Consider the following 20,211-nt stretch of genomic DNA (forward strand, 5'->3'; position numbering starts at 1 on the left):
AAGTGGTCACCCACCCGCACACTGACCGTAGCCAGTGATGCTTGACTTCGGTGATCTGCTGGGAACCGTGTCTTAACGATCAGTCCACTGCGGGACTAGTCACACTAAAAGGCATCGCTTTAAAAATATTTTTTGCATTCGAAAGTTTTATCGATATCCGAGTTTTTATTACAGAGGATTTGCTTTATTCATATCATACATAAGATCCTTGCTTTTCAAATATCTCTTAATTTAAAAAGCAAGTTCCAATCCCCCCATAAGTAACAAACAATTTACTGTCATATTATTCTTAAATAAAAGTTAGATGATCAAACCCTTTTGAATACTATATGTGCCACTCAAAGCTATTTTGATCAGTTTTCGCCATTTGTTATTTTGTTTTTAAAGATACACGTGAGCCTCAAAGTTTTTTTTTTTTTAAAAAAAAAACTTTTTTCAAGTCAAAATATAAGTATACTAAATCAAAATTTCATGCATTTATGTTTATTATGAAGATATATAATTATAGAAATACCCATAACAGCCATTTTTACACCCCCCCCCTTCCTCTTAAGAAAAAGAGTTCTTTTTTGATGTTTCATACCTGCTTTTGAATGACTGCACACCTCGTAAAGCTGACATCACGCAATAATTTCCCTGAAATCGTATCATAGTCTTAGATTCGATGTTCAAAGTAGCTCAGCTGAGCTCTAATTTAACTACATATTTCTCATTGCCTCAAGTATAATTAAAATATAGCACTATATTAAAATATATAGTGCTCTAAGTGCTTAAAGTCATATAGTGCTTTGTTGCGACTGCAACAAATCGCCAGCAATCGCCGTCGCACTGATTTCAAGGATTGGAAGGGGTTCAAATTTCGTCGCTGTTGCTGACTCAGTGATTCAATTCGATTCATTTACGATGAAATTACGAATGATTTTAATGTTATCATTCAGAACATAATGCTTACGTTTAAATAAAATATTTGAAAGATTTTTTTTGACATACATTAAGGCATTTTTATTACAAACAAGTATACTAAATGTTTTTATTTATATAAATATTAGTTAAGATTTTTTTTAAAATTTATATAAAATAATTTAAATTTTTTAGAACACTGATTAAAATTTTTCAAAAATATATTGATAGGTCTTTATTTTGAGAGTGTTTTTAACTTCATAAAAAGTGGGATTAATCTGCTAATCTCACTTAGGTTTAAGCTATTTTAGTGTGTTCTGTTATTTATGAAAAATGCATTGAATAGATACTTCTCTTTATTTGATTTTCTAAAAGTATTTTGAATTAATTGCGAAAAACTCATAGCAAAAATCTTTTCCCCAATTAGTTTATTTTACACATTTTAAATTGTTCATGCACAAGTGAACAGAATATATTTAAATGCATATCTGTTTGCCCTTTTTTTTGCTCTTCATTGCAGATATTCTCAAGTGGTAGTGAAATAACTATTAATAGTCAATTAAACAGAGAATCCTTTACGAATTTTGCTAAAACATAAATTGACATTCAAATAAATATCAAGCTGTTTAAATTATTTCCTTTTATACTAGTTAAGATAACTTTAAGGAAAAGGTGGCGGCTATTTAGCGTTGCTAAAAGATTATAAAGCAGTATTTTTAAATTAATAATTTTTTATTAAATTGTATATTTTTTCTTGAAGAACAAATTTTATTTGTTATTAAAAAGTAGTAATCATTAAAAATTAGAATGTTTGCTAACGCAAACTTTTTTTAATTTGTTGAAACTGTAGTTAATTGTAGCAAAAATTTTTTCAATTCAAAATTACTGTAGGTTAATGAAGGGACGATCAATATTTAAATATTATAAAAACTAAAATTTTGAATAAAAAGTTTTGGAAAATTTCGTACGAAATTTTGATTATAGAAAATTTTATAAATACGGTAATGGTGCACAAAACCGGGTACTTGAGTTTTCTTTTCATAATCACTTCATAAACAGAATTGCTTAAATTGTTATTTATGAAATCAGATCGATCTTCAGATCAACTTAAAAAATAAAATATTTTTAAAGAACAAAAAAAGCTGTATTTGTTTTAGTGTTAATTGGTTATTCTATGGTAGTATGCAAAAACTCGGTATATATAGAAATGGAAGGAAAAAAAAACTCTTTTTTTTCCTACTTGAATATTTTCATAGAAACAAAAATAATAATTTGATTTTATTGCACTGAGAAGCTTTCAGGAGTTTAAAAAATCAAGGAAAATTAGGAACATATTTGGAATTTTTCGCAAAATTAAGTGAATGAACCAGATACAAGAACATAAATTACTAATAAAAATTTTATTGTATTTCTCTTACGCTATAGGCCTCATGTGTCTATTGTTGATGTATCGTAACTAATCTTGCAGGAATTTTTATTTGGAGTGTTAAAAAATATAGCTACCAGTGGTTATGTGAGGCTGACTACGCCCCGGCTTTATGGGACAGTACCATTCAGCAAAAAAAAGAAAAAAAGAAAGAGGTCTAGCAGTGTTTTCACTACAGCGCGAGAATCTTGCATATTTTTTTCTTTTCTCGCATTAAAAAATTATTACGGCGAGAAATTCGCGAATTTCTCGCATTTTGGAAGAAGCTTCGAATTACGCTATTTAGAATAATATCCGTTTCACTTTTCTTCCTGGATCTTTCATTATTTTCAACACTTGCTCCGTTATCTAGCTTCCCTATTTACCAGTATTGTTCAGAACCTTTTCGAACAGCAGAACACAACCGAACCCCTTTCAGAACACATTTCTCTGCAACCACGTGTTTACCGTAGGTAAGGTTTTTTCATGTAAGACGTTCAAATTTTTTATGCACTGATGTAAGATGGACAAATACCTAGTAAAGGCAAAATCTTCTATGATGATGCAGCAAGAATATTCAATGCTTTAAAAAATAGAAGACGTTAAAAATGTATTATAATAAAAGAAAGTAGGAGGCTTCGCCCCCTGCTCGCCAACCCCCGGAACTGCTTTCGCAGTTCATTTCGGATTGCTTCGCAATCCGATGCTCGCTCATTGGATACGTTCTTAACGTCTAGCTTTTGTATACTTTTTTGAACACTGAAGTTCCGAAAACTTTTCACTGTAGAAAATTCTAACCCTGTGAATTTCAATATTAATTTGAAATTGCAAACAGTTCCCATATTTTTCTTAATCACACTATTCTAAATTTCAGTTGTTGAGAAAAGTAACTGTTGTAAGTTTTGTTTTAAAGTCTTTCCCACAAAAGGGCTAAAGCCATGTGTTGTAAAACAATATGAAATAGTAGTCTGCCACTGAACGCCGGATGTAAAGCATCGGCTTCGCTAAAGATAATTTTGTATTTTTAATTCTCTGAATGGCGCCACCCTAATATGGAATTTGTAAAATAAATGTATATATTTTTGATTGTTGATGAAGCCCATCATTTTGCGTTTTCATCAGTGTTCAGAAGCAGAACAACTATAAGTTCTTTATTTTATCACAAAAATATAAAAAACAAAGAGTAAGAAAATGAGTATAGTCATAGAAAAAGTTCAAATTATAATATAGTATTTATCAGTTAAAATAAAATTTTTTGTTAAAGTCATTGTTAACAATTCAAATTTCTTCGAAGCAATTCTAAACCTTAATTTTGCTCACTGCGTGCTCTTGCGCGCCGAAGCCTATCAATTAAAAAGTATTAGCGTTTTATATAACATGGATTAGCCATATGATGCTCACTACGTGCTCTTTCGCGCCGAATCCAAACAATTAAAAATGAAAACTGTTGCCAGCGCGAGAAAAGAAATATCATCGGTTTTATTGATACGTACATACATACATGCGTACGTATTAGCGTTTTATATAATATAGATGATTTTTTTTTCAAGTCTATTTGTGTTTTTTTAGTTTTTAGAAATCTCACTTAACTTTCTGATATCTCACCCTGTTTTTGAGAAAAGGGTGAGAAATTCTCACCCATTTTTTTTCTATGATGAAAACACTGGGTCTAGCATATTTAAAACGTGGTGTAAGACAATGACACATCCCTGTACTTCTCATAAAGTAGTAACACATGGTCATATTGTAAAGGGTCACTAAATAATAAAAGGTATCCATTTTAATATGCTGTGTAAGTGGCTCCACTCAGAAATTCTGTAAAGTGAAATATTAATCGCAAAAATCCCTATCAACTAGCGAATGTAGGAGAAAACTATATTCAGGCATTTGTATACGGAAATAAAATCTTTTTTTATCACTTCTATATAAAATGTTAAGTTGCAAACTTGATATTTGTAATATTCAAAATATTGTTAACAACGTTTTTAAAAAAATATTTTTCTTAAGACTTTTGATAATAAAATAATTTCTGTTTTCCATTTTTCCTAACTGTTTTTATTTGAATTATTTAATATTCCATCAATTTATTTTAATTTTATTCCTAACATTCAATTAATTTATTTTATTTAACAAAATAAAAATATGTTGTAGTATAGCCAGAAAAATATTATACAGAAAAAATTTGCAAACCGTAAATTTTTTTCTTCTTAAAAAAAAAAAAAACCAAGCCAGAATTTTTAAATTGAATTCTTTAGGGATGAATTCAGAATAAAGTAAAAAAAAAATTTACAAACTGTTCCATAATTTCTTTTATCTTTACCTGACAATAATAGAATTAAAATATAACTTGATACAATAATTAAAACATACTTAACGAGTTATTTTAAAGTGCTTCGAAAATATAAAAACATGCGAAAATGCATCTTGCCTAAAAGAAAATTTAGAAATCTGGAACAAACGTTATACCATTCAATAAGAAAACTCAAAACTCATTTGTGCAAGACTTCATTATTTAAATATTTGCAACGTAACGAGCGTCGTAAAAATTTGAATGTAATGAATGTGTCGTAAAATATTTCCATATATCATACATAATTAAGTGTACAATATACTGGTTAATTAAAAAACAGATAACTGAAATATTAATTGGGATCAATTATTGTAACAAAAATATTTAACAGTATGTTGTAAATAAGTGCATCACAACTTTATTTTGAAACCTAAAGGCAGATAACAGGGGTGATTGTGAGCTTAAGTCAAAATTCCGGAAAATTTCTTGAGTAAAAAAAAAAAAAAAAAAAGAAGTTTAAATCGATGCCTGGTTTTAAATTTATGTTACGCTTAATGTCTTGATTTTTGGTAATTGCCATGTGGGCAAAATCTTTTTTTAATTGTTAAAGCTATGTAATCAAGAACCGTTCCTTTAATTAACATACATGGTGACTAACAATGACCATTATTTTAGCCTGAATCAACTCTTTAAAATATTAATGTTACTGTCTTTAGGTTACACATCCTATTTTTTCACTTAGTAGCTTAAAATCAATCTTAACTTTTCTTTTACTTATGGTTGCATCCAGTTTAAATCAACACTATCACAATGTTAAACATAATTGGTGCCATGGAGACTAAAAAAGTGAAACTTCTTGGATTTGAGGAAAATTTGCACATCTGAAAATGAAAACAATATTAACCAGGAATCTATTTTAAGCTTCAATCAGGCAAAACCTTACAGGATCATCAATTTTAAAGGAATCCCATCTTGCTGCTACTTTTGACTTAACATGTCAGTTTCCCACTAAAAGGTAATAATGACAAACTAGCTTTCCTGGAGAACTTTTAGATGAAATTAACCAGAATTTGCATTGCATAAAGAGAAAAACTTCCCACGGTTAGCTTGACGGGAGGGGGATTGTAACACATGATACATCTACCACTGAAGACATTTTACTCCAGTAATGTGGTTGGTATGAGCCAGGAATTGGCATCAACCAGTTACTGCTGGGATTCAAATGTAGATCATCCCATAGGGAGGCAAACGCCCTATCTCCTGAACCACCCTGACTCAAAATATTAACTACAGACGACCAAAATAAAACATTTCAACATTGACCAAGTGGTAATCACTTTGTCTTGTAAATTTTTTATGGCCTTTCTTGTAATAAGCTAAGAAATTCCTGAGCATAGTGACTCTAGAGTAGATATATATAACTATCTTCTCAGGTTTCTTAGCGTAAATCTTGGAAAAGTTTCCCTAGCTGAATTGGCTCATTTACAATTGTTAAAAAAAACTTGCTCTTAAATGTCTACATTTCTCCTTAACCCCTTCCTTCTCGCTCCTGTGAAAATGTCGGGGTTAGGTTTTGCCCTATATTTCCCACTCCCGTGATATTCCCGGACTGGAGTGTTCAGTAGCAACGCACCAATAGGAATAAAACTAACTCATCTCTTTTGCCCGGAAAACTTTTTATTTCTCATTTTACACACCAGAAGGCAGTACCAGGATATTTTTTAAGGTAACTGTAGATAGTTTATTTTAAACTAGATGTCAGTACTAATCAAATATGAGTATAAAAAAATAGGCACTTTTATGACAGATAGGATATAAAACAGTCAATTAATTCCTTGGTGCTGGATTAAAAAATAAAAATATTTTTAAAGAGCATAGCCCTTGGAAGAGAATGAAATATGTGTATGGTTTTACACTAAAACCCAAAATTGGGACACATAAAAGTTTTAAATTTACAAGCTGACACACGTTAAAAAAACTTTTGCATGTTACTGAAAAACACATAGAACAAGGTTTTTAAGAAATAAATCTAAAACAGTGTTACAGAATAATTGAAAACAAATTCCCAAAGTGACTCACATTTATTTATTAAACTGTATGAAATGATGGAGCTTAAAAGCAAATAGATGGAATTTACTATGTCCGATAAAAAATGACATTAAATACTGAGATGATACATGAGTCCAGTCTTGGGGAAATAAGACAAGATGGTTTGAATTAATGTACAGTATATAATCCACATATCGTTGGTAAATGAGATTGATGCTTAAAGTTATCCAGGCTCTTTAATATGATTCCAATTCCTTCACTACTTTCAGATGATTAGCCATTTGAATAGTATATTAAAAGCATTGCTGTGGATAGCTGAGAAATAACTTAAAAAGATCCTAAAATAAAAAAAAAGCAACATTTCATTTTAAGGCATAACATTTCCTTGAAAACAAATCAAAACCACTTACATTTCGTGCAATATACATAAAGTGCAGGGGAAAAAAAAGCCCGGGTAAAATATTCGTAATGCAACTTTCAAAAAATAATTTTAAAAATATAACAAATAATAAGAGTAAGCCACCACTAATAAATAAATTTAAATTGGTTATCAAGTGACCATCCATGGCAGGGATGCAGAGGCACACAAGCTTATTGAAATTTTCAGCAATGCGCCACAAGCTATCCCTTGGCAGATTCTTTTTTAACGGATGAGAAGCACTTTTCTGTTCAAAAATCTCATAAGTCTGTAGATGTTCATGGTCTGAGATGCAAAGTGGTTTAAAACTCAGATCTGGATGACTGCATTAAAATAAATCAAAAAGTGTACCAGCAGGACACTCTAAAAGCACTTCTGCAATTTAAACTGGACATTGTAAAAAACGACTTTGCAACAGCACACAAAACTGGTTCAAGTCACATTTTCCGGACATGAAACTATCTGAAGAATTGCTTTCTTATTTGCCCCGAGAATTAGTGTTATAGTTCATTCTGTAGTCTAGGGCTTGCTCTAAATTACAGAAAAGTTTGGATTAAAAGGTGAAAGACTTGTGATCGATTGCTGAAAATTTTAGGCAATTTTGAAATTTTGGTACTTCCTCAGAAACTAATTTATCTATCAGTAAGTCTACTTTTATTATTTGTTATATTTTGTTATTTTGTCTATCTCTTAATCAAGTTATGATTAAAAATTGTTTGATGAATTACACATAACTTACAGAGTCAAAGATTATTATAAAAATGAGAAAAAAACATCTAAAAAATAAGAAAAAATTACCCCAAGACAATAAATGCTTTTATCTTCGACCACCTCTGAATCCGCCACCTCGGCCACCTACACAAAAAAATTTAAATTAAATAAAAACTAGGAGAGTTTGTTACTTGTTCACTCCTACTCAAAACTTGCATCAAGAAATTGCATGCTTAATTTCAGCAACAAGGTGTTGCTATTTACAGTCCACAATTTAAAAAAAATTACACAGGCTTCTTCAGAGGATGCAACAAAATATTATCTTAAAACATTTAAAACCTAGCAATTTAAAAAAAAAAAAATCTTTTTTTCTAAGAATTTCCTCCTAATGACACACTTAGTTCATTCTTAGCTGAAAGACACTTTTGCAGAGCTGCTAATATTACAAGCTTAAATTAAATAAGACAGATACCATGAGTTCGCTAATTAAGATGGGAAGCTCAGTAATTTTATTTACTTTTAATATTTTGTTACCCATTTTTATTTTTAAAAAATTATAAGTTTTACTATCTTTCTCTAAATTATACTGCTTTCACCTTATAAGTCCCCTGATAAACACTTCCGCTGGTAGCCTAGCTGCAAATAATAAATTTGCAATAAAAATCCATTTAAATACGTCAGGCAATCAGGTCAGTTTATCAACGATATTTGAAAAACAGCTATATGATTTGATTAAAATAAAGAGATAAATTTAAAAAAAAAATCTTTTGTGAAGACTCAGCACAATCAGTATTAAATTATATTTATATATAATACAATATAAAATAAAAACTTATGTGACAGAAACATACCACCATAGGGACCTTGGCTGCGTTGAGAATATCCACCACCACCTCTCATTGGTCCACCTCCATAACTACTACCATAATCATCTCTCCATCCACTTCCACCACCTTGAAAATAAAAGCAAAACAAAATTTACGTATAGAAATGTCAAAACTTCATCAGGATGTTCTTTTCGAACAAACCTGTTTAAAACTTAAACTTCATAGTATCACAACTGGACCTCTTGAGTGAACATTCTGAATAAAAATATATTTGATGCTACATTTCTTATACCAACAAATCTACAATATGTTAGAGGTTGCAAATAGAAAGGTAATCAAGCTAAATTTGTTGCCAGAAAAACATTAGGCAAAAACCATTACAATTAGTTAGCGGTAAGATTAGCAAGAATAACTTAAAATTAAATCAAATTCTGGAGAGAGTGAAAAGCTTTTCTCCAACTCTTTTTCTTTAAAAAAATATTTATTAATACATTTTATATTTTTTTAAAAACTTTACTGAAATTTTACACAGAATTTAAAAATTATAATTAATATGAATTTCAGCTAACCCTATTTCCTAAAGAAATTGACATCCAGGCACCTGAAATAGGTTGCCATTGCCGACCACGTATTTGAGATGATTACATATATAGCTTTTTCTATTCTCCACCCCATTTTCTTAAAATTAAGATGTAACATATTTTCATATGCATACAAAAAGAAAAAAGTGTTTGGAAATTGAGCCCGAACTATATACTCAGCAGTCTGTTTAGTTGAATGTATGAATCCTCCTGTAAACCTGGCTGTATTGAGGTAATTGCAAGTTTATTTTTCTTATTAATTGCTTTTTAATTTTAGATCAAGCTAAAAATAAATAGTATTAATGGAAATAAATTAAACTCTAAATATTATTTTAACATTTGATAATTATTTAACGGGAAGAAACGTGCCGAACAGTGCAGGTTTCATTGCGACAAAAGAAGACATTTAACCTGTTTTATCCATCATAACCTAAGAACAAATTCAATGATCAGTTTCACCAATAAATGCTAGAATACTATAGATCAGAACCAAACTGAAGAACAAAACCAAACTTACTAGACTCCCTTTCAACAACTATTAAATAATAAACTTTAACAGGCTGACATATGACATTTAAAAAGATTAGTCATAAAATGAAACAGGTAGTAAAAGCTTACTAGGTCCATATCCAGAGCCACCTCCGTAACCGTTGTCATAGCCACCTCCATTGTCCCAGGCTCCTCCTCCATATCCACCTCCGTAGCTATCTCCACCATAACCACCTCCATATCCATCTAAAAATTTTTTTTGTTAACATAATAAATAACAAATAGAATGGATATTTAAACAATAAAGAAACTTTGAATATATATTTCAGAAAATTTAATATAGAACAAGTGGAGTTCTACTTCTTTAAATAACTAGTTAACCATTCTCTCACACTCACAAGATATTTTAAAAATTACAGACAGGGTATCTGCTAAATGTAGAGTTTTCAAATTCATAATGCCTCTTAAGAACATTTACAAAGCATACATCTTTATTTGACAATAATTTAAATATGCTACTTTTAAAAGGTCCATTCTAGTGATCATGCTATTTTCAAAGTAATTAGGAGCCTTCATAATTAGCTTTTAACAATAAATCAGAATCAGATAATATTTTAAAACCTCAATTAAAATTATCTAAACTATTTTAAAGTAATTCATATAACCAAATTACTTTAGTTAAGTATTAATGTTTTCAATAAACCACCCCACCCATTGCTTGTCTACAATAAGTAATGCTATACTGTAACTGTCAGGGATGAGATTAGCCAAAAGGCAAAAAAGCTGAATTTCCACGATAGTAAATTTTACGCAAGCGCAACCCTTTAATAATAAATTCCAGACAGTTTGTGTTGACATACAATTATTACTTGAAAAACTACCTGGTTTAGCAAATTAAAACTACTGAGAATTTACATTAATATTTCATTTCTTTTAATAAATACTGCTATGTGATTTATAGTAAATATATCAGTAATATTACTTTTTAAATTATATTGAAAACAAAAACTGTAACAATGGACCGAACCATTATGTTCATATCATAGTCTAATCTAAGTAGAGCCCTCTGAAACACATCAATAACAGTGAAGTAGAAATATAAAGTAACTCCTTAACATACAAAAATTGCTATTTTAGTTTGAAAAATTACATGACAATCAGCAACTGTTTAGATAATTGTTTTTCATTTGATAAGAATTTTGCATTTTATAGCATAAATAACAGCAATTATAAGTAAAATTTTGATGATGAGTTAATTACTCCCCCCCCCAAAAAAAAAATTAAATCCTTTTTTAAGTGATTGCTTTTGTTTGCTTTATCTTTTATGTTTGCTACATTTAGTCGTTAGTCCATCTTCAAACATCTTGTGACAAATACTGTTTTTTCTTCTTTGCAAGCACAGAAAGTTTTTAATATATTCCCTACCAGTTTCTCTGATGTTGTAACACTTACATATACTAATAATCGTCGTTAGAAAAACAGTCACCTTTATAGTAACTAATTTTTAAAAAAAATTACTTCTTACAAGAATCGCGATAGTTGATTTTAAAGTTGCGTGAATATGAATAACAATTATGAATTTTGAAATCACATGAATATGAAACTAGATATACGATTGAGAAAATACAAACTGGGATATAGAATTTTTAAAACGCGTAAATACAAATCACAATTTTTAGATAGCGTAAATACGAATCATGATGCGCAATTTTTAGATTGCATAAATAAGAATTATGATGCATAATTTTTAGAATGCGTGAATGCAAATCCCAATGCCTTATTTTAAAATCATGTATAAATACGAAAATCAATGGTTGACATTATAAACCACACGAGCAAATCAAGACATTGAATTTTAAACTTGAGTGAATACCAATCTCTACATAGGTTTTTAAAAAGGCGTAAATACGAATCACAATATCGGATTTTTAAATCCCATAAATAAGAATCGCAACATGCAAATATGAAAAGCTATGTTTGATATTAAAAACATATGAATAAGAATAGAGATATTAGCAGACCTCTAAAAGGTTTGTCAGAAGCAGCGTCGTTTGAACTACGAAAATTGGATTTATCTGGAGGGCGGGTAAAAAATTCGGAAAATCTTATCTGCTGAGTGTAAAAGGGGAGAAAATAGCTAAAATAAGTAAAAATGAGAAAGGATTGGTAGCTATGTAGTTCGAATTTTCTGTTTCTCTTAGAAAATCGGTGAATTTTCTGAAAAAGCGGAATACCTATAAAAAAAATTGAAATTTTTAGAAAATCTGAATTTTTGATAAAAAAAAAAGTTGAAATTCAAGAGATAAAAGTGAAATAAGCGGAAATCCGCTAAAAAGTGGAAAAACCTCATCCTTGAACTGTATACAATCTATAACAGGGTGCACAGCCAAATCTTTGAAGCAAAAATAAGCACTTTAAAAACTTCTCAAGCACTTTACAAAAATTTTCAAGCACTCAAAAAATTCATATTCAATCAATGATATTATTGAAAAACAAAAACTTTATAAACAGTTTTAGCGTTAAAAAAACCCAAAAAGAAACGGACATAAATCGAAACAATCAGTACTTTCCCACATCACCGAGCGAATTCAACTTGACTCTGAACTCAGAACAAAAGTACCCTACCCCCCTATGTCAAAAAAGTGTTAGAAGTAAAATAAAATAAACAAGAATAAAATTAAAATAAATTAAAAAGAAAAACATTTCATAAGGATCTGATATTCTCTATCCGAATTGGAGCACTCGGGTTTCGGTTTCAAGAGTGCGCGCAAGTCATAACGTGGGTACAACATGAAGTCCGCGTGAATGATTACGTAGCAAACACCCCATTTTTGTGAAATGCATGGGATCCATCAGATACCACTGAAGGGTAAAAAAAAAATTATCCATGAAAAAAAAAGCACTTTTTAAAAACGCCTGCTGAAAAAAGCACCTTTAAAAGCTTTTAAAAACGAAATCCCCCAAAAAGCACCTTTAAGTACTTTTTACAAACGCTTCGCACCCTGTATAATTTCAACCTATTTCTTTTTAATTTAATCCAGTATCAATCCATTGAATTTGTTTATTTAATCTCTTAAGTGTATTAAATTTTGAATCAATATAAATTTTAATATATTTAAACCAATATAGCATTTATATTTATAATTAAAAATACTTGAAAATATTGGAACGATGAAAAGGTTTTTTTTTTTAAAAAAAAAGTCATGTTGCATATAAAATAGCATGAGCTTCAGTACTATGGTTTTAATTCTGAAGTATTAACATTTTTTCCCCATTCAGCTTTACACAACAGAGTTTTAAGTTTCATAATATTATTGTTTGTAGTTATCCTGAAATTTTTGACTTTCCCTTCAAGACCTTTTCTTTATAGCACACCATAATATCTGCAATTTGCTTTTAATGCAACATTAAATAAAATTTAAAAAAAAAAAAAAATTGTTGTTACAGTAAAATATAAAAATTGCATTGCTGCTTAATACCAAATTAGTCTTGAAAATATTGCAAAAATGAACAAAATCATTATATGCACCAGAGAAATTTTTTTTAACACTGATTATTTAAATAAATATATAAATATAAATCACGAAATAAGCCAAGAAGTATGTAAAACCTTGACCAGCACTTTGATCGTAAGTAACAAGCATAACGAGACTTTATAAAAGATCAAAAAAAGAAAAATTTCAGCTACTTTTTATTTTAACTTGCTGTTCAATAATTACATTATTTAATTGGCTTTAAAAGTAATTAGAAAATGCAATTGGTGTTGTTAAACATTTCTAGAACATTTTACTCATATCAATTTAACTTTATATCGTTACAAGAAAGCTACAATATTAATATCATAGATATTAATAAGCATTCAAAAATGATATATTAATGTTGATGTAAAGAAAGACAAATCAGTATTTAAACATAAAAGTGGAAAATTCTCATTAGAAAATTTAAGATTCAGCTCTTTTGATTTATTTCAAATTAAAACTACTCATAAATAATAACAGAAACTTTTTAATAAGATTTAATGTTTCTTTCTAAACTAACCCTGGATTAGACCAATAAAATTTCACATACATATAAATTAGGAACAATTATTTAAGCACAATAATGAGGTATTGAAATAAAGTATACCTCCTCCGCCACGACCACCTCCATATCCACCACCCATTTCTTTCTTTCGCTTAATGGTATCCATTTCTTGCCGGGAGAGAGCCTTCTTCACTTCTGCTCGTTTACCCTTGATAGTATGTTTTCTTACTGAAAAGCCGAAATACAAATTAACTCAAGTGTAATATAAATACAGTGCACTCCCGACTATCCAGGTTAATCACCGAGACAGGTCGCATGGACAATCCGAAAACTCCTTTTATTAAAGAAAAATCCGCAGTAATGTCACTGTAATCAAATTCTTCCATATAATCTAATTAAGTTAATTCAGAGCAGCAGAATGGGAAATTGTATTTCATTCATTTACTACATCTTCTGCATCAGTTACTATCATCACTATTTGATTTAACAGCATAATGATGTCTTCATCAGTCAAATACTGGAAGCCAGGCTCACATACATCACTTTGAAACCAATCTTCTAAATTTTCTTCATCAAGAATTTCGAAACCTTAGATTTCTTTTGCTAGTTCGAGAATACTGTTATCATATTTTTCTTGAGCATCTGAAGAGGATTGTTCATCAAGCGGTATGATCTTTCTCCAAGATCGTGATAACGTAGAAGATTTTACCTTTGATCATGTTGCTTATATTCCATATACTGCAATCCAATAACAAATATTGCTTCCAAAAATTTGGTAGTGTTATAACCTCATGAATCAAATATTTTTAATCTTGAAAATGTTTCTCTTTATATTTGTGTGAGAGCACGGACAATCCGCGCACGGATAATCGAGAGTGTACTGTATAATCAATATTTAAAATGACAGCATGGATGTTAAGAAATAGAAGTAAAAACACAGCAGATTTCTTATCAAATAATATAAATTGAATGCTAACTTTTGCAAGCACAACATCAAAAAAAATTTAAATACAAGGAATTTTAAAATTAAAAAGAAATACAAGAACTATATCATTGGATCACTAACTATTAACTTAAATTGACTTACAAGCTTTTCATTAATGATTGCAATAACTTGAGTAAAATTTATGATTAACCTTATCATACTAATCACAGTTTTGAATTTATAACCGAAATAAGTATATGAATTTACAAAATTGTTGTAATATTTAATCAATAAAGCTCAAAATGGAAAAATTTAGAACATTAATGCTTAATTATTTAGAAATACATATCTTAGTATTCAAACAAATAAAAGATTCAGAACCAACAGCTACGTAACCAGATATACTAAATGCTTTTACAAAAACTACAATCATTTTATACTATAATTATTTAATCAAGCAAAAAACTTACACACAGCTTTGTCAACAGGGTCATAATCATCAAACTCCACAAATCCAAAGCCTCTTCTTTTCTGAGTAGCTTTGTCAACAACAATGGTCACACTAACAATATTACCATATTCACCAAAATACTCTTTAAGATCTTCTTCCTCAACATCATCCTTAAGAGTGCCAACAAATAATTTCTTAACAGTTACCTGAGCTTCAGGTTTGCCAGAATCCTAAAGAAAAAGAAATTATACATAAAATTAAAAATACCACTGAAGGCAAAGAAACATTTAAGCAGTACACAGGGTTGCCACAGAAAAAAGAAATGAATAAAATAGTTGCTTTTAGTAGTTAGTTGAGATGAGAATACTTAATGAAAATAGTTGCCTCAATAAATACAAAAATATTAAATGACATGTCATATACCATGAATCATTTAGTCAAGTTGGTGGCAAATATGATACTTTTAATAACTAGAATTCATAAAAAAAAAGACTCATTAAAAATAAAAAACACTTTTAGTAAATTTTCTCCATTTTATCAATAATTGATATAGCAAACATAAAAATTGCGAAAAATGATTACTCAAATTTCGAAATTCACGCATCCTAATATCACATTAAAAATAAAAATTTGGTTTTCTAAAACCATGCAGAATTTCATAGCAATAACCATTGAAAATGTGATTGAGAATTAAAAAAAGACTTATAATAGAGTCAGTGCAAATTGTGCAACTAAGAAGTGGGGACTAATTTGCAATTCAAAATTTTTCATTTGGAGGGGGGGGGGGGGGGCATTGTGTTTAGAAGTTCCAGTGGGCTGCAGGTTTTCAACCAAATTTATGCTAAAAAACATAGTACAGAAAACTCTCCCAATAGTTTCCCTTTTCCCAAAAATATATATATTTTTAAAAGCATTTCCAAACAAATAAAGGTTGCCATTGACGCCTGCGGCAACCCTGACTACATTAATAACAATAAAAAAGATAGACAAGCCCTTTATTTTTAGTCATTAATTCTTGAGAATTCCAAGTTCCTTCCTGCTTTACAAGTCAGAATGAAAGAACCTCGAAAAAATTTAATAACTCTTTGATTAAATGCAGTAAAAAACAGAAAATAGCTTGTGAATTATTTCCGTTTCGACAAGATAAATGAATTTTCTCCCATACATGAAAGATACAAATTAATAGTTTCATACAAACCCTAAGTACTTTATATAAACTTTTTGTAACAATCAATAATTTTCAATAAAAAATGCAAAAATAACCATTTTAGTTCTATAAATATGCTTATTAGTTCTAATGCTAATGGATTAATAATAATTAAAAATTAAGCCTTGGCTTACACCCAAAATGGGGTTATTTTAATAGTTATACTTCTTCTCATGATTTCTTTACACACTACTGGCTTTCTTTGTTACAAGAAAACAAAACTAAATATGATTTCATAAATGAGATATTTACCTCTCTTGGAACTGCTCGCTTAGGTTCAACTTCCCTGCCTTCAATTTTATGAGGTCTTGCATTTTGAGCGTCATCCACCATGTGTGCTCTCTTAAATGTTACAAACCCAAAGCCTCTTGATTTTTTTGTGTGAGGATCCTTCATTACTACACAGTCTACTATTTCTCCCCATTGTTCAAAGTGACTTTTTAATGTCTCTTCAGTGGTTTTGTAATTTAGGCCACCCACAAACAGCTTACGGAATTGTTCAGGTTCTGGTTTCTACAATAAAAAAGACAAAATATTACAAAAATTTATGATGAAAACTCAAGCAACAAAGTTTTGACTTAAGTCCTAAATTGCTTTATAAAAAGTATATAATTTAAATATAATTGCTCTCGAATTTTTTACACTTTCAAGATGTTTTTATTGGCGAAGATTCTAAATTGACAATACTTTTTCTACCTCATGCCAACAAGATTGGTCGAAGTTTCGGAATATCCTGATCTGTTGTGCCAACTATTATTGCCAAGGTGCCAATTAAAGGTCAAACTTGTAATTTAAAAATAAAACAAAAAACATGGACGTTTGCTCGGGGGTGGTTACAAGTGGTCCTTTTCTATGATGTTTTTTTTTTAAAAATTTCTCACAGATCACTGCCCGCAAGTTGCCAAGACTTGGCGATCATTCTGACACTGATCATGCTACGGAAATTTTCAGAATAAGGAATAGGCAAAATTGAAAAATAAAACTAAAGTTTTATTTTTCAATTAATAAATCAATTAATAATTTCAATAGATAAATAATGAGTTATACTCTAAAAAATGTTAATATTTACTGAAAAGCAGGGTTGAGTTTTTGACGTCAAAAAGTGGTTTTTGACATGACAAGGGTATAATACTGGTTTAAACCGTCAAAAACTGAAGTTTGCCAAGAAAATATATAAACTTCAAAACTACCAACAGTTGCCATGCATTATATTGAAATTTAATTATACTATAGGCAATCAGCAAGTTTTAAAATATTAAAATTAAGGTAAAATAACAGATTTAAAATCTCAGAAATTTATATTCAAATGCATGTGCAGAAAAATTGTTTAAATATTTATATTTTGAAAAAAAAAAATTTTTTTTTTTGATATTTAAGAAAATTAAAAGTTTATTACCATGCATTTTTTGACGTATAAGGAACATATAACTAATATTTATATTTATAAGGAACTTACAAGTTATGTTGCATAAATACAAACTTGATACAAGTGTATAAAACTTTTTTTTTAATGTTATACCCAATATCTTTATTATCCAGTATGCTAATTTGAATTTAAAAGTAGTTATATTTATGAATAATGATAAACATAATTCGTATTATTTATTATATCTATTTATAATTATTACACTTATCATTTTAAAACAATTTTTATCTCTTAATTTTTTTTTCTCCACTTGTATTAAGAATACAAATAATGTATATCTTGAAAGCAAGAAGTAATTATTCAACAGCTGAATATTTAGATATTCAACAAAATGAAATTCACAAGTATTTGGATAAACTAAATTTTCAGCATAGTAAATGAATAGGCTGAATATACTGTAAGTCGACACTAACTACTCTGTGTATTTAACAGAAAGCACTTAAATTTGTATTGTCTTATGTTAACTATGAATTTAAAAAAATTTAAGATTTAAAATTCAGAATTACTGATTTTTCTGAATTCAGAATTACTGAACTATCAACCAATCCCAAAAGTCAAACTAAACAGAAGAACATTACAGTCATTTAGCCATGAAATATTTAAACAAATTATTATGGAAATTTTTTAATTATCCTAATTAAATACATAAGTTTCAGAAATCTTTTCAGACGGTAGCAAAATTAATGTCTTAATATTTAAAAAAAAATTAATTTTAGCATAACTTGTCCACTTTTACTTATAAAAGTGCAGGCCATATGGCTAGATTCTTAAGTTCTGATAAAAGTTTTATGAGAGATCCATTTGCTTTAAAAATTTCTACTTTGGTTCGCTACCACTAGAAAGAATTATTTTCAAAATCCTCATAAGTTGGAGGGTATGTAACATGCATCACACTACATAATCAAAATGAAAATGATGGAAGTAGAAATTTAATTCAAAATTCAATAGTCTAGTTCATTTGCTCCTTGCAGCATACGGTAGCGCATAACTAGTTTTGAACATTTTTCCACCACCAAACAAAGTATGTTGAAAGCAGTTCACTAATCCCCTTCTCCCCAGTTTACTTTAGAAGAGCTAAAAATAGACAAAAATTCCCTGATTGTGAATGTTGCATGTGCCCAACCTGTTTAAAAGATTTTTCTTTATAAGATGTCTAATGTACAAAACTGCTAATGTTTATCTTTAAAAATGTCTAATTTTTAATATAATCTATACTATACACTAAATTTGGTTATAAATAAATTTCTTAATAATATCACTGCAGATTTTCAATAACACATGAAAATGAATACATAATATTACAAAAGATGTCAGTTTTCAAAAGTAGAAGATTTTGGTTACTATTCAAAATATAAGTGTTTCTTAAAAATTTAAAATTTATTTTTTCTAGAACATATTTAGAAACACTATCCTTTATAAAAAAATATATAAATTTTATGTATTAATTAAATTTTACATATGAATATAGGTTTTTGACGTGACGGTTTAAACCGTCAAAAACTGTCACATGTCAAAAACCTGCCAACCATGCTTATAAGGTTGATATGTAAGTTAATTTAGCTGTATCTTTTAATTTTTTTTCAAAGAATAAATTGAAAAACAGGTGCAGTTGCAATACTTGACCTTGAGTCATTCTGTTTTCTTGGCTTATCACTGTTTTAAGGGGGAATATCATAAATGACAGAAGATTTATAAAAAGTAGGAAAAATAGGTATGCAGTCCTGGAACCAGTAAATCTAGGGACATTTTGCTTACTACTTTTTATATTACACATAAGCAATTATCAGCTCAAAACAGATAACTTTTGTGAAAACAACATAACAATCCCACTTAACTTTAAATTTACAAAATAAAATATTTTTTTAAGTCTAATTTTAACTAAAAATCAATGTTTTTTTTATATGGCAATCACTAAAACTGGTTTCCAAGAGCATGCTGTATAATGTTGTTGAAGACAGTAATCAAAGACTAATTTGCTTAGAATTGTAATTATCTTAAGCAATGAAACGTCATCATGAATCACATAAAACTTGTGTTAAAATATATAATCATTTTAGATTTGTAGTTAATTTAAACATTGTCTTCGTCACTTTTATCGCTACACTATTATATAAGTAATTAATTTGAATAGCTATCGAATGTTTTATGATAAATAAAATTATTAAGAAAAAGAATCAGTAAAAGGAGAAAGAGTAAAAATATCCCCAAAATATGAAAAGTAAGTTTTACACTACTTAAAAACACAAATACTTAAAATATATTAAAATAAATTGGTTATTTTAAGTATTGTCATTGAGCCATTTTCCTCATACATGCATTGTTGAGTAAAAGTAAATAAACATACAAAATAAGGTAATTATTAACTTGAAGATGGAAATAAAAACTTACGTCTCCGCTCATTTTATCGGCAGGATGGATAAAAGTTTAATAAAATAAACTGATTTTTTATAATAAATAGCTGAATAATAACAATTAAGCAAGTACCGGCTTTCTTTCAGCTTCTAAAGGG

General features: G+C 29.0%; 1 protein-coding gene across 2 annotated transcripts; it reads right to left on the reverse strand.

The window, feature by feature from the left end:
* Nucleotides 1-6,657: 6,657 nt before the first annotated feature.
* On the reverse strand, nt 6,658-20,211 carry LOC147804279 (heterogeneous nuclear ribonucleoprotein A1, A2/B1 homolog). 2 transcript variants are annotated; one of them, XM_087152242.1, is made up of 8 exons: nt 20,091-20,211; nt 16,529-16,789; nt 15,089-15,299; nt 13,796-13,921; nt 9,800-9,916; nt 8,625-8,726; nt 7,861-7,917; nt 6,658-6,982 (listed from the first exon to the last, which is right to left on the reverse strand). In XM_087152242.1, the coding sequence occupies exons 1-7, from the start codon at nt 20,100-20,102 to the stop codon at nt 7,880-7,882; spliced, it is 867 nt and encodes a 288-aa protein (XP_087008368.1). In that variant the 5' UTR covers nt 20,103-20,211; the 3' UTR covers nt 6,658-6,982; nt 7,861-7,879. The 2 variants fall into 2 exon arrangements, with proteins under 2 accessions (XP_087008368.1, XP_087008369.1); XM_087152243.1 differs by lacking the exon at nt 7,861-7,917.

The sequence above is a fragment of the Parasteatoda tepidariorum genome, chromosome 9 (assembly GCF_982258835.1).
Source record: "Parasteatoda tepidariorum strain Cologne lab strain chromosome 9, Ptep-v5.0, whole genome shotgun sequence".
NCBI lineage: Eukaryota > Metazoa > Arthropoda > Arachnida > Araneae > Theridiidae > Parasteatoda > Parasteatoda tepidariorum.

Coding starts and splice junctions, on each gene's coding strand:
- LOC147804279 (XM_087152242.1), bottom strand. Junction 9,917..13,795: donor AGGTGGTCGTGGCGGAGGAG/GTATACTTTATT, acceptor AAAAATTTTTAG/ATGGATATGGAGGTGGTTAT. Junction 8,727..9,799: donor TGGCTCTGGATATGGACCTA/GTAAGCTTTTAC, acceptor TTTATTTTCAAG/GTGGTGGAAGTGGATGGAGA.